We start from the raw sequence: 13,065 nt of genomic DNA, 5'->3' as shown, positions 1-13,065 counted from the left end.
GACAAACTTGTGTGTAGCGCAACATAAGAAGAGAACAACTTCAATTGTTTGTTTACCAACATGATTTATAATAGTCTTTTTATATATATTTCCAACAGACAAACAGGAATATCCTACCTCCTACTAATATTATAAGCGTGAAAGTTTGTATGGATGTTTGTTACTCTTTAACGGCGCAACTACTGACCGATTTAGCTATTTGGAATGGAAATACATTTTACTCTGGATTAACATATAGGTTAGTTTTTATCCCGGAAAATCCATGGTTCCCGAGGGATTTGTGAAAAGCTAAATTCGAAATCGAAGTCGCGGGCGTCCGCTAGTTGGTCATAATTAAAAAATATGGCATATATAATTTTTATAAAAAAAAACAAACTCACAGTAGCACATTGTTATTGATGTCACATCGACGATTCAAGACTTTGGACTTAATAGAGAATATTTCTTCTCTTAAACCAGTTTATTAATAGTTCGCAGATAAATATTACCAACGAGAATATTAAAATAATTTAATAAAAATAATAATTAATGTAAAGTCTGTTTAATGGTACGATAATTACGGATGCGGATTTATGGACGCCTGCCTTTATACAAATGTTAAGTGTTATAGGTCTATGTTATTCACGTCAAAGTTAAAGGGAAAAATTAATACATTGTATCTGCTTACCTGAAACTCGAAAGACGGGTACAGGACCTGGGTGTCTATGTCGGCTTCCATCTCGCGCACCAGCGGGCATTGCTCCAATTCCTGTGGACCAAGCTTATTGTACTTTATATTGAAGTGATAACTTCTTATGGGAGGGTAAAGTAACGTAACGCGTTACGGCGCCACTGATACTAATGGCATTTGACACTTGCACTTGACTGTACTTTTTTTTTAATTTTCGAAGCGTTAGCATTTGTAGAAAGAGAATCGACGTGCCACTGGGATACAAGCCCAAGACTCCGTCCTTATAGGCAGAGGCGTGCAGTTCATACATGCAAAAAAGCCTCCCCTAAGAACTCTTTAAGAACTCATATCAGAGAAGGAAGAATCATTTAGTATAATTTTTACATATAGTGCCTAAACTTGTTAAGAGTTTTGTGCACGCCACTAATTATAAGAGAGGTTTTTCCTTCATAATTAATTATTGATAGTGATAATTAATTGCTTAACTGAGGGTGTAACACCAGCAACTCTCCGACTCCGGGGTGAGGATTTTAACTGACAATTTTTTAGAAGAAAGACAACTCAGTATTTTTTTTTATTCTTTACACTTGACTACAATCTCACCTGATGGTAGATGACGATGCAGTCTAAGATGAAAGCGGGCTAACTTGTTAGGAGGAGGATGAAAATCCACACTCCTTTCGATTCCTACACGACATCGTACCTGAACGCTAAATCGCTTGGCGGTCTTTGCTGGTAGGGTGGTAACTAGCCACGGCCGAAGCCTCCCACCAGCCAGACCTATTAAGAAAATCTCAATCTGCCCAGCCGGGGATCGACCCCAGGACCTCCGTTTTGTAAATCCATTGCGCATACCACTGCGCCACGGAGGTCGTCAAACATAACTGAGTATCTAATACAGCCCAGGATTCGAAGTTGCGACCTCGTGTTCCGAAACCATATAGGCTAACGACTGGGGCAACTCTAGGTAGTGCGTTATATAAGAAAAAATTAAAAAAAACCTGCAAAAGTGTCGCGATGCGGGTAATAGCACCGCGCATAATTACATAATCTCTACTAATGAAGCCCTACTTGAGCCGACGGGTATACCGTGTACGGTATAATATGGTAGAGGAGCCAGTGATGCTAAATGTTAATATACTCGAGCGGTGTTAATAGGTTCCCATTACATTTGGTAGATTAGATGATGGGAATAATCATTCTTAATAAATTTTTCCTATATATAAAAGGGTACCAGTGTTAGTTGCCATAGTTCGAAAAGGCTTTACCTATTTTTATAAAGTTTCCGAAAATCTATATTTTAAAGACAATTTTTATTACTTCGTCTAGCGCAAAGAGTCAGAAAATGTTTGTTTTTAGGACGGGATTATTTTTATTCTATATATTGACCGCTTGTGAACAAGAACAGAAATATACGACAGAAATATATAGTAACAGATTTTTTCGCAAATTCGTAACCTAATCCTTCTTAAGCTGAAGTCGAGCATAAGCATTTCCGAATTGCATACTTTTTTTTAGATATTACCTAGCTATTAACTATATGACGTGCTTGCCGATTATTTCTGAAGTTGATTTTTAGGGTTCCATAGTCCAAAAGGAACCCGTATAGTTTCGTCATGTCCGTCTGTCCGTCCGTCCGTCCGGGGTTTAGCGCAGAGACGATTACTACTAAAAAGCTGTAAATTATAAATGTGATCAAAGTCGTACAATAAAATTATTAAAATTTTTTTTTTAGGGTACTCCGCTACATGTAAAGTGGGGATGAATTTTTTTGCTCGTCAATTTTGTAGTATGGGGTATCATTGGACAGATCTTTGAAAGTTGTAAGGGGTCTTTTACCAACATATTTCAATTTAGGGATTTGTTTGTAAAATACTAAGCTTATAAGAGCTAATTTTTGTAAGTGTCAAGTGCCCCCACCCTCTACCGGCTAATGGATCTATCTATCTATAATATATAATGAAATTACAAGGAAAACTATAACGGCTAATAAGCAATTGTTATTTAAAGAGTATTAGTCGACCAACTTAAAAAACGTAATTGGAAATCTAAAATTGCATACTAACTCCGCTGTTAATTAAAAATATAAAGTTGTCAGTACGATAAGTCGGATTCTGTTTAAACTAGAAACATGAGATTTGGTAAGGGTATGCACATTAATTACGTCTATAAAGTGGTAAAAAGAAAATTTGAATATGAAAATTTTTGGTGTTCCTTACATACATGCAAAGTGAGGATGAATTTTTTATCGTCTATCCTATAGTGTGAAGTATGGTTATCGGTATCTTTGTGCAAGGGATTAAAGTGCTATCTTAATCTACGGAGCTACACTGCGCGTGGCCCGACACGCACTTAGCCGGTTTTTTTTGTTGACATACGTATTCACCAATACTAACAGCTAATACCCGGTGGAGATACTTAACAACATGCAAGATATTCTCCTTTATGGGTCGCGCTCGAGTAAATCATAAATTCCCCTCTTCGGCTCCCCTACTTATATGTAAGTATAATGAGTCAACTTTGATAGCAAACTAGATTGTAACTCACTTGTTCTCGGTTCGGAGATTTCCGCTGGTAGGCGACTTCGCCGAGTCCGGTATTGTCACTGACAGCATTTTTGCCTGCAAGAGAAAAAGACCAGTTAAAATTCCATTTTTAATAGATTACTATGAAATCCTACTAATATTATAAACGCGAATGTTTGGATGTTTATTACTCTTTAACGCCGCTCCTACTGAAGCGATTTGGCTGAAATTTGGAATGGAAATAGGTTATACTCTGGATTAACACATAGGCCACTTTCTTTATCCCGAAAAAATCCATGGTTCTCGAGGGAATTCGCGGGCGTTCGCTAGTATCGGAAATTTAAATTCAATTCTAAATTCTACCTCATATATTAAATAGCGAATTAATATATTAAACAGTAAATAGCGGATGCCGCGTGGATTTTTTCGAGATAAAAGTAGCTTACGTTTTGCTCCAATATACAATTTATCTCTTTTATTATATTATACAAAATATCTTATCCAAATCGGTTTAGCGGTTAGCCATGTAACGGTAACAGACAGAAAGATCTATACTCATATAAATGCGAAAGTAAGTCTGTCTTTAGGTATGTTACCTTTTCACGGCTAAACGGCTGAACCGATCAAAATGAATTTTGGTTTGAAAAAACCCGATCCCCGTTTTGAGTTTGAATTTTAAAATTTTATAAGAGTACTAGCGGACCCGGTTAAGCTTCGTTTTCACATAAGTGCACTTATTTTCTATCCCTACTCTGCCCTTCTATACCTCTACCCCTACCCTACCCTACCCCTACCCTGCCTTACCCTACCCCTACCCTACCCCAACCGCTTGACTCTTAAACGTTTGTATGGGAAATAGAAAAGGGCAGTTTTTAGGGCTTTCCCGGAAATTATTTGATTTTTTCTCACCTTTTAAACCTTCCCTATACCTCCACGAACATTTCAAGACCAAGATAAGATAAATCCGTTAAGCCGTTCTCGAGTTTTAGCGACACTAATGAACAGCAATTCATTTTTATATATATAGATTTCGTAAATTTTCTTGATTTATGCACAATCTTAATATATGTATAAATACGAAAGGTCGAAAAAAAAAACCGTGCCACCTTAAGCAATTTTCATAACTAGAGCGCAGTTCGATCTTCCAGATAATATTATTATTCTAAACTAATTCCAGTAGGTAAATGCAGTTAGTACGTCGGCGATGTTAGTTGTATAATTAGTTTATGTTAGTGTGAGTGGTACACGTAATTTAGGTACTCGTAGGCGTTGGCAACGTTTTCCCAATTCCCCACAAATCGAAGCAAAAGTCCCTAAATTGGGGAAAGAAAATTTTCCGAGTCCCTACTTTTTACTTGTTGATAGGTGCGGAATTAAAAACATGTCCACACATATTTCTTGAATTTGGGGAATCTTGAATTCTTTGAAATTCAACTAATCCACGAATGATGCACAATTTTTTTTTATGCGTTTGTTATTGTCAAGAGAAGATTCTAATGACAGAACGAAGAATGACAGAATGAATGAAAATTAAAAAATATTGCGCGGAAAATTTAAAAAAGGGGTAGGGTAGGTGTAGTGTAGGGGTAAATAAAAGTTTACATCGAGAGTCACGCGGACGAAGTCACGGGCAATCCACTAGTATTGCTTGTTAAAACCCGACAAGTAGCATTTTTTAGGAAATTAATTTTGTCTAATAAAATGAATTTGTCTCTCCTGAAAAATTAACTCATAGTTACTTGTTAGTTTAACAATCATTGATTCAATTGGCAATGCTGCTAGTAGATCTGGAACTGTATAACAGGAAAGTTGTGCTCGAGCTGACCAAAGCGTAACAGGATCAGCGAGCTCGGTAATTAACACGACTTCAGCGGTGGATAGAAACTTGGGAACTTCTGCATTGTATGACTTACATCTAACACTAATAATAGAACGGCGAGAACTGTCATATGATCGAATTTCCAAATTAAAACTTGGATTATTCCAAAACTTTTTGACCAGATATACAGATATTTTGTGACTTTTATTATATCTACCGAATTCGTTCGAATCCGGTCCGAGGCATGCACCTCCAACTTTTCGGTTGTGTGCATTTTAGGAAATTAAATATCACGTGTGTCAAACGGTAAAGGAAAACATCGTGAGAAAACCTATTGGCCTAACCCCTCTCATTCTGAGAGGAGAGCAGCAGTGAGCCGAATATGGGTTAACAATGATGATTATATCTACTCCTCCGACACGGCTGGACCGATTTTTATGAAATTACGAGTATGTGTGCATATTAAATATGAGAATCGGCCAACATCTGTTTTTCATACCCCTAAATCATAAGGGTGACCCCACCCCAATTTTAATTTTTTTTTTAATTTTCAATTTTATTATGAAAATTAATTAGCATTGAAAAATACGTACAACCGTTAATTTTGAACCATCTACCATCGACCCTTATTTTCAATAGCGATAATGCAGAACAACTTTTGCCGGGTCAGTTAGTTATTCATAGAATCTTTAAAATATGTGACCGACATTTTCTCAGTTACATTGTTAAAAGCACAGAACAGAAAACGCTAAAGTTGACGGGTTAAAAGCAATTTTATACCTACAACGTAATAATAAAACGAAGAAATCAGAGCCCACATTATTGCAAAAAATATTTCAAAAGAAATGTACATATCATCATTATTATTATCAGCCGATAGACTTCCACTGCTGGACATGTAAGGATTTGCAAACACCATGGTCTTGTACCGTTTTCATTGATTACTATTTTTTAAATTAAAATAATATTAGCTAATTTTCTTTAAAATAAAAATACCTGTCTTTTGGCCGTACGTCGTCTTTCTAGTTGTCGTCTTGGTGTATTTCTAGTACTAAACAATATTGTGAAATGGTGATAACAAAATATTTACCTACTCTTAATCTCATTCAAATGCCATTAAAAATAGATGATCAAGGGTTTCATCGCAGCGTGCTGCCTGCGACAAAGGCGACTGAGTGAAATATTTATCTCTTTTCAACTTTATCTCGCCGTTCGAGAGAAGCTTAGTGCTTTCGAACAGAGCGCAGTGCGTATCTACTTGTACCTTTGTTTCGTTCCAATTTACGTTGGCATTCAAACTATGATTAAAAAGAGATTCCTGTGCGGCTCAAACAAAAGGTTAAACAACAATTCATTTTTCTGGAAGCCGGGAGCCAGGATCCGAGCTAAGAGCTCTACTGCAACCGACAATGCAATCTCTGTCGGATTGTAAAGGTGGGGACACACTTGCTAGCACTCTCCTAACACCGCCGAACCACGTACATACACCCTTGGCGTAACTAACACTGTAAAAGTAGAGCTGAAAGACTTGAGCGGAATTATATTTGCCTGATGTCTCGTCTCGTGAAGCATCAGAACAGAATCGGTATCATACCTCTTGTATGGCAACGTTTACACTGTTGTGACATGTCGTGATGGCTTCTGATGTGTCGCATACAAAATGTATGATACCTGATGCGTCACGACACGACACGTCAGCCAAATATAATTCCGCATTCAGGCAGACCCGTGTATACCGAGGCCACGTGTCGTGATGGCAACTGTTTATATTAAAGCCGTATTTATATTTGTCAAACGTGTCGTGTCGGAGAAAAATATAATTCCTCCTTTTGAAAATATTTTTTATGATTTAAGTACAAATGTATATTTTCATATTTTCCCCTCTAATTGTAATGTAAGAAGAACGATTTCCAAGAGAGTTCGACAAGCGATTGTGTGATAAGCATTGTGCGATTTTCCATTGTATGGGTGTATTTTTATATCATAGAAGTATGCTCATTATTTTTGAGAATAATCAATATTTCCACGTGACTTTATTTAATGTGGTTTGGATGGTCCGACTTAGATCATCATCATCATCATCATCATCATCATCATTATAAACCCATATCACTGCTGAGCTCGAGTCTCCTCTCAGAATGAGAGGGGTTAGGCCAACAGCCCACCACGCTTGCCCAATGCGGATTGGCAGACTTCACACACGCAGAGAATTGGGAAAATTCTCTAATATGCTGGCTTCCTCACGATGTTATTAATTCACCGTTTGAGACACGTGACATTTAATTTCTTTAAAATGCACACAACTGAAAAGTTGGAGGTGCATGCCCCGGGCCGGATTCTAACCCACACCCTCCAGAATCGGAGGCAGAGTTCAAGTAGCTCGAATTTATTAAGCTGCAGCAATGTCATGTGACGAGATATCTTCCTCTACATTCCTAGACGAAGTGTGATATGTAGGTGCCGACAAACGCTGACGAGACGACACGTGCAGGCGTGTACCTAGTAAACTGACTCCCAACGTGCTTGCTAGCGTGTCGGTTCGTGGAAATGCTTCATCGAAAGCAACTACCAAATAGATAGCGTTCCAAGGCTCGCGGTAACTTACGAGACTCATTACATTATTACATTATTAATGTTTATAAGTGGCTCCTCGGGACATATTTGATTATATAGTAGATACAATATTCTGAAGGGGAAGCGAGTGATTATGCGCAGCTGATATGTAATTCAAGCGACTAGTAGAGACATTCTTCGTTTATAATTATTAATTAAACTAGCGGACGTACCCGGCTTGGTCTTCTTAATTTTTTACAGAGAACAAGCAAATATGTGGTAGTATCAAACATTTATTAAGACTTCTTTACTTGTTCTGCATTAAAGCGTACGTGTATATATAATGTCATCATCATTATCAACCCTATGCGGCTTACTCTTGATATCGAGTCTCCTCTCTGAATGAGAGGGGTTAGGCCAATAGTCCACCACGCCGGCCAAATGCGATTTGGCAGACTTCACACACGCAGAAAATTAAGAAAAGAAATAGGTTTCCTCACGATGTTTTTCCTTCACCGTTTGAGATACGTGATATTTAATTTCTTAAAATGTTTTTAGCGTCTTCTATCTATAAACTACCTCCCTGCCAAATTTCATCTTTGTACGTCAATCGGTTTTCGAGATTTCGTGATAAATGACCTTTCACATTTATATATTAAGATAAACATATAACTCAACAATTGTAAGTGCGTGTGTTGGTCCGACTTGACCGGCGAGTGATCAAGTGATTAAGTCAAAGTCAAAATTAATTTCATTCGGGTTAGGCTTAGTTTGTGCTCTCGTGAACGTCAGATAATGTTGATAATAATTAGTCGAAAATTTAAAATTAAAGTTACGAAGGTCCAAACGCGCCTTGGTCCGTAAAGAGCCTACAACAAACTCAGCCAGGCTTTTTTTGTATATCACCATTTAACTATATTTACTTAGCCATATAGTGCAATTATTTCCAAGCATTTTAATCGTTTATACATACAATCATTAACAAGCATGTGACCTATAGCTTTCAGATTGCGTATGACGTATTTCAACCAAAACACTTTATCTCGAGATTCAGGTTATAAGCTATCTATGTACCAAAAATCCCCCAAACACACAAACTTACACTTTCATATAAGTTAGGTAGCAAATTAATGCATCGTCGAATTACTCGTACATGCAATCTACTCGTATCTATTATTCAAGAATACCGTCGTGATCAACGTTCCCACGACCTTGTGAGGAGGTGGCTGCCACTACCATGACCGTACGTTTCAGGGGCACTTGTAATTACACGTGGTGATTGAATATATAAAAATTGTAGTTTTGGTGAAACTTGGTGTTTGTAGAACTCCAATTTCAGTGTCCTAACCCTAAGTCAAGGACATAGCTCAGCGAGTCTCGAAGTTGAAAGGGGGGAGGTCTGTGCGCAGAGTGATGTTCAGATCCTAAAATGCTGGAATGGTGACACTGCCCGGAAAGTTGGTCGATCCCCTACTAGTCCGAGGATCAAGCAGGAAGTCCTTGGATGCGGCTCCATGATGATGATGATTATGATGATGGTGTTGACGGTGATGATGATGATGATGATGATGATGATGATTATAACAAACAGTTACAGGACCTTTTTAACCGACGCGAAGGTCCTACAAATTATACTCTTCTTTCGCATACAAGTTCGTTTTGGACGCCATTTCTCAAAGAAAAATGATTTCTGGAAAGTTTATATTTATATACGATGAATATTAATTAATTACGAGAAAACTGCGCTACGATGCTCCTAGGTAGATCACCGAGCATTGAAATAACCCTTCTTTCTATTGCAAAAGTATTAAATTCAATTGATACAGGTAAATCCATATAAATCAATTACTTAAATTGAAAGCGGACTTATTTTGCGGCAACCATAACGCAGGAGGGATAAAAATAATAAAGTTGCTCTTTGGTGTTGTTTTGTAATTCTATTATAGTCCGCTTTCAATTAGCTAATTTAATTCATTGCACAGCCATTCATTTCTTTCCACTGTTTGATAGGTTTTATTGTACAGATCAGAATTAGTGCCGTAGGCACATCATCCGAAGTGAGCTATAGATAGCGGTGAGCGTCCACCGGAGCGGCGGTTGGATCAGACGTGTCGGACCCAGCTCCGGCCCGAAGTACATTTTAAAATGGAGCGAGATTCAATTATGGCGCCTCTCCTGTTTGCTCCTAATAATATGCAGATACCTAATTATGAGTGTAAAGTAAGAATGGAACGCGAAGATCTTAACCATACTCTGGGCTGACCAATTGAATATCAGGCGCAATACCGTCTACGGTTGGCTAGGATTATCAGTTCGGCGCTCTCTAGGATTTGGCGCCTGGAGCGACTGCTCCGTTCGCCGTATGGACGGGCCAGCCCTGGTCGGACTTAACAAGCTTTCGCGCTCGCAAGGTATTCAAAACCTATACATACATGACATGCATACGTATAGTTCTTCTCGTTAGTCTACAATCCCGACCAGGCCGGGCCTGATATCAAAACTGTAAGGATCCAGGATCAATGAAAACAGGTTTGTCGGAAAAGACCGCTTACTGCGGTCTTAAGCGGTTGGCAAAACAGTTGGTTAGTATTTAAAAACACTGTCAAAGTATGTCATATGCTGTGATCTTCAAGTCAATCATTGACGGTTGATTATTCTTACGTATCTGCAGTGCAAACGGCAGCGAAGACGTTTCATAAGTCGAGCCGTCATGCACGCCGCGACCAATACACGATCAGTCATAGTCGTGGGTGCTGCAGAAACGTGAGAATAATTGATCGTGCATTAGCCCTCATTCGCAAGAGAGCTTTTTTAACGGACGTTAAAATAGCGTTCAAATACAACAAATGCATTTCCAAGTATATGTTCATGTTTTTAAAACACGGCGCTTTTGTTTGAACAATGTTGCATTTTCAATTTCGGGCGTTGAAAATAGACCTTCATTTAACTTTATACTATATTTGAATGCTTTTCTAACGTGAATGAGGGCTTATTGTTAAGTTCAGATAATATAACAATATTGCGATAACAAGTGCATGTTTTACAATAGCAAAGTTTATACCTTAATCGAATTTATCTGTTCCTACTTATGTTTGGCGCTTTGAAAGCTATGGTGCATACTAACTAACTCTTGGCTAAATCTACAATATTTATTTCAACCGACAACATTTCCCAGGCAACACAAACACAAGCTATTCAGCATCATTCGGCGAAGACGAGGTACGCGATATCTGACGTCGTCTGGACTTATTAAAGTTACAAAGTAGGTACACATGTAAACTCATGTGTCCTTGAGAACTTCAATAAAATAAACCCAATAGTTTGACATTTTAGCTGCTAGCGAGTAGAAAGATCCGAGTCGCATCGCACTTGTGTATCGCGGGAGAAATGCCAAGCGGTGGACGGCTAGCTTTACAACGGTCGTTGCGGAAGGGGCAATATTGATATCATTGAATTGCATATGTGAGACTAAATGTAGCCAGGGCTGCCGACCGCCCGCCGCTGATTATATAATTACGACACATTAATCGATATTGCACTCGTTAGCTGAATTTGTGATCCTCCAGTATACATTCGGCAAAAGCAAACTTTAAAATACGTTTTTTTTTTCTGAAAATGAATTTATTCAAATTATTTTTGAAATTTAAGTTTGGCGAAGGTCAAATAATGCTTATGAAGATGTTGAATGATGATCGGTTAAGCCGTTCAAAAGTTATGAGAGAGTTACATACATGTATATGTGTATGTAACACATATACAAATACCATCGTCAAAGGCAGGGTAAGATTCCTTGGGATTCAAAACGTGGAGATCTGATGAAACCTGGACTTTAGAAAATCGGGGTAAAATCAATATCTTCCCTAATTAGTACTAGGGGAAAGTTAAACAGGCTAGGCTTTTTAGAGTCTGACCCCTTTACCATGGTGCTTTTGAAGGTTTCGCTCCCACTATGCTAATTTTCGGATGTACAGGCAAGCCCAGCGAAGTGTTATAGCCAAATGCAGGAGAAACTCCGTGTACCCACCGCAATACGTATTGCTTGTTGAGGAAAAGAAGTTCACAAGTATGAAAAATAAAAAATAAAATAGCAGATGGCTCACTTTACGGAAGTTGAAAACTAATGATGTCTGATTTAAAAGCACAACTTCAACTAAAAAATACAAATCTTGCATTTGAAAAATGGTCTTAATTATAATGACAAAAATCATGTCCCAAATCAAAACATTTAAATAAGTTAAGAAATGTAAGAGACATTGATTTTACGTTTATAAAATCAGCCTCAGAATACAGAAAACTCTGTTTGATATGAGCATTAAAACTACCGCAAAATATTATATTTTTAACATGGAATTCCTTATTCTCGCGAAAAACACAAGTTTCATATTGAAGTGCCAACCCTTGATTGTAAATTAAAAGATAGAACTAAAATCCGAATGTGCAATTTTTGTTCGATTTTATTAAAAGCTTTCAACGACTCTTACGGTCGACGGCACGTTCCAATGTGTACTCAGAGAGGTATGTACCCATACGACTATATAATTCTTTCAAAACTCCGTTCGAAAATTTGGCCTCGTATTTGGCTTGGCGTCACCTAACACATTTTTGTGTTTTTAATGTTGTAAGTTGGATTTGATTTTATGTTTTACTAGCGGACGCCCGCGACTTCATCTGCATGAAACTCGATGTAAACCTTCAACTACCCCTACCCTACCCCTACCCTTCTTGGAATCTTTGACCCACTTCCCGGTTTTCGTTGACAATGACAATAAATGAATGAAGGAATGGTATTAGATTTTACTGCGGATTAACACATAGGCTACTTTTCATGTCGGAAAAATCGATGGTTCCCGCGGAATTTGTGAAAAACTAAATTACACACAGACAAAGTCGCGGTCGTCCGCTAGTAAAGAATAAAAATAAAAAAGAAAAACGTTAGCCTCTAGCCTCGGCGTTATATTACTGAAAATGCGGATGACGTCGACAGCTCACACGTTTCACATTCGGATTTTTCGGACTAACTCACTTAGGGCCGCACTGTATGCTAATTAATACCTGTACTCGGACACAAAGGTGTCCGGTTTAAAAGGCTTTAATACAATAGTGCAACTTTTAGTGCCTTACCCTTCATAGATATAGCGTACTACTGTAAACTACAGTCTCACCTGATGGCAATTGATGGGTAATTGATGATGCAATCTAAGATGGAAGCGGGCTAACTTTTCAGGAGCAAGGTGTAAATCCGGAACGCTAAATCGCTCGGCGGTACGCCTTTGCCGGTAGGGTGGTACGTAGCCACAGCCAATGCCTCCCACCAGCCAAGTTTCATATTTAAAAACAATTCAAACACTTTCTTAAGCCTACTTTAAGTTTCTTCGTTAAAGTGTTCAAACTTTTGATAGATTACAAGTTCAGGAGTTAATCGATCGCCCGCTACACTATGTCTGCTTATATTCCACAGGAAACAAGAAACTTTAGATTTTTGCTAGGCACCTGTACTT

At 38.1% G+C, this 13,065-nt stretch overlaps 1 protein-coding gene across 6 annotated transcripts in view; it reads right to left on the bottom strand.

The window, feature by feature from the left end:
- Window positions 1-13,065, bottom strand: part of LOC112045511 (alpha-mannosidase 2) — a 92,538-nt gene that overhangs the window by 27,837 nt on the left and 51,636 nt on the right. For 4 of the 6 annotated variants that reach the window (XR_008252282.1, XR_008252281.1, XM_052890540.1 and 1 more), the window contains 2 exons: window positions 3,218-3,291; window positions 668-760 (listed from right to left, as the gene is read on the bottom strand). Coding sequence is in view for 4 of the 6 variants with exons in the window: in XM_052890540.1 (XP_052746500.1) it covers window positions 668-760; window positions 3,218-3,291 (167 nt within the window). In the remaining 2 variants the exon portion in view is untranslated. The remainder of the gene's footprint in view (window positions 1-667; window positions 761-3,217; window positions 3,292-13,065) is intronic. The other 2 variants (XM_024081711.2, XM_052890541.1) reach the window with 1 other exon arrangement.

The sequence above is a fragment of the Bicyclus anynana genome, chromosome Z, assembly GCF_947172395.1.
Source record: "Bicyclus anynana chromosome Z, ilBicAnyn1.1, whole genome shotgun sequence".
Lineage (NCBI taxonomy): Eukaryota > Metazoa > Arthropoda > Insecta > Lepidoptera > Nymphalidae > Bicyclus > Bicyclus anynana.
This window is presented reverse-complemented; position numbering and strand designations above follow the sequence as displayed.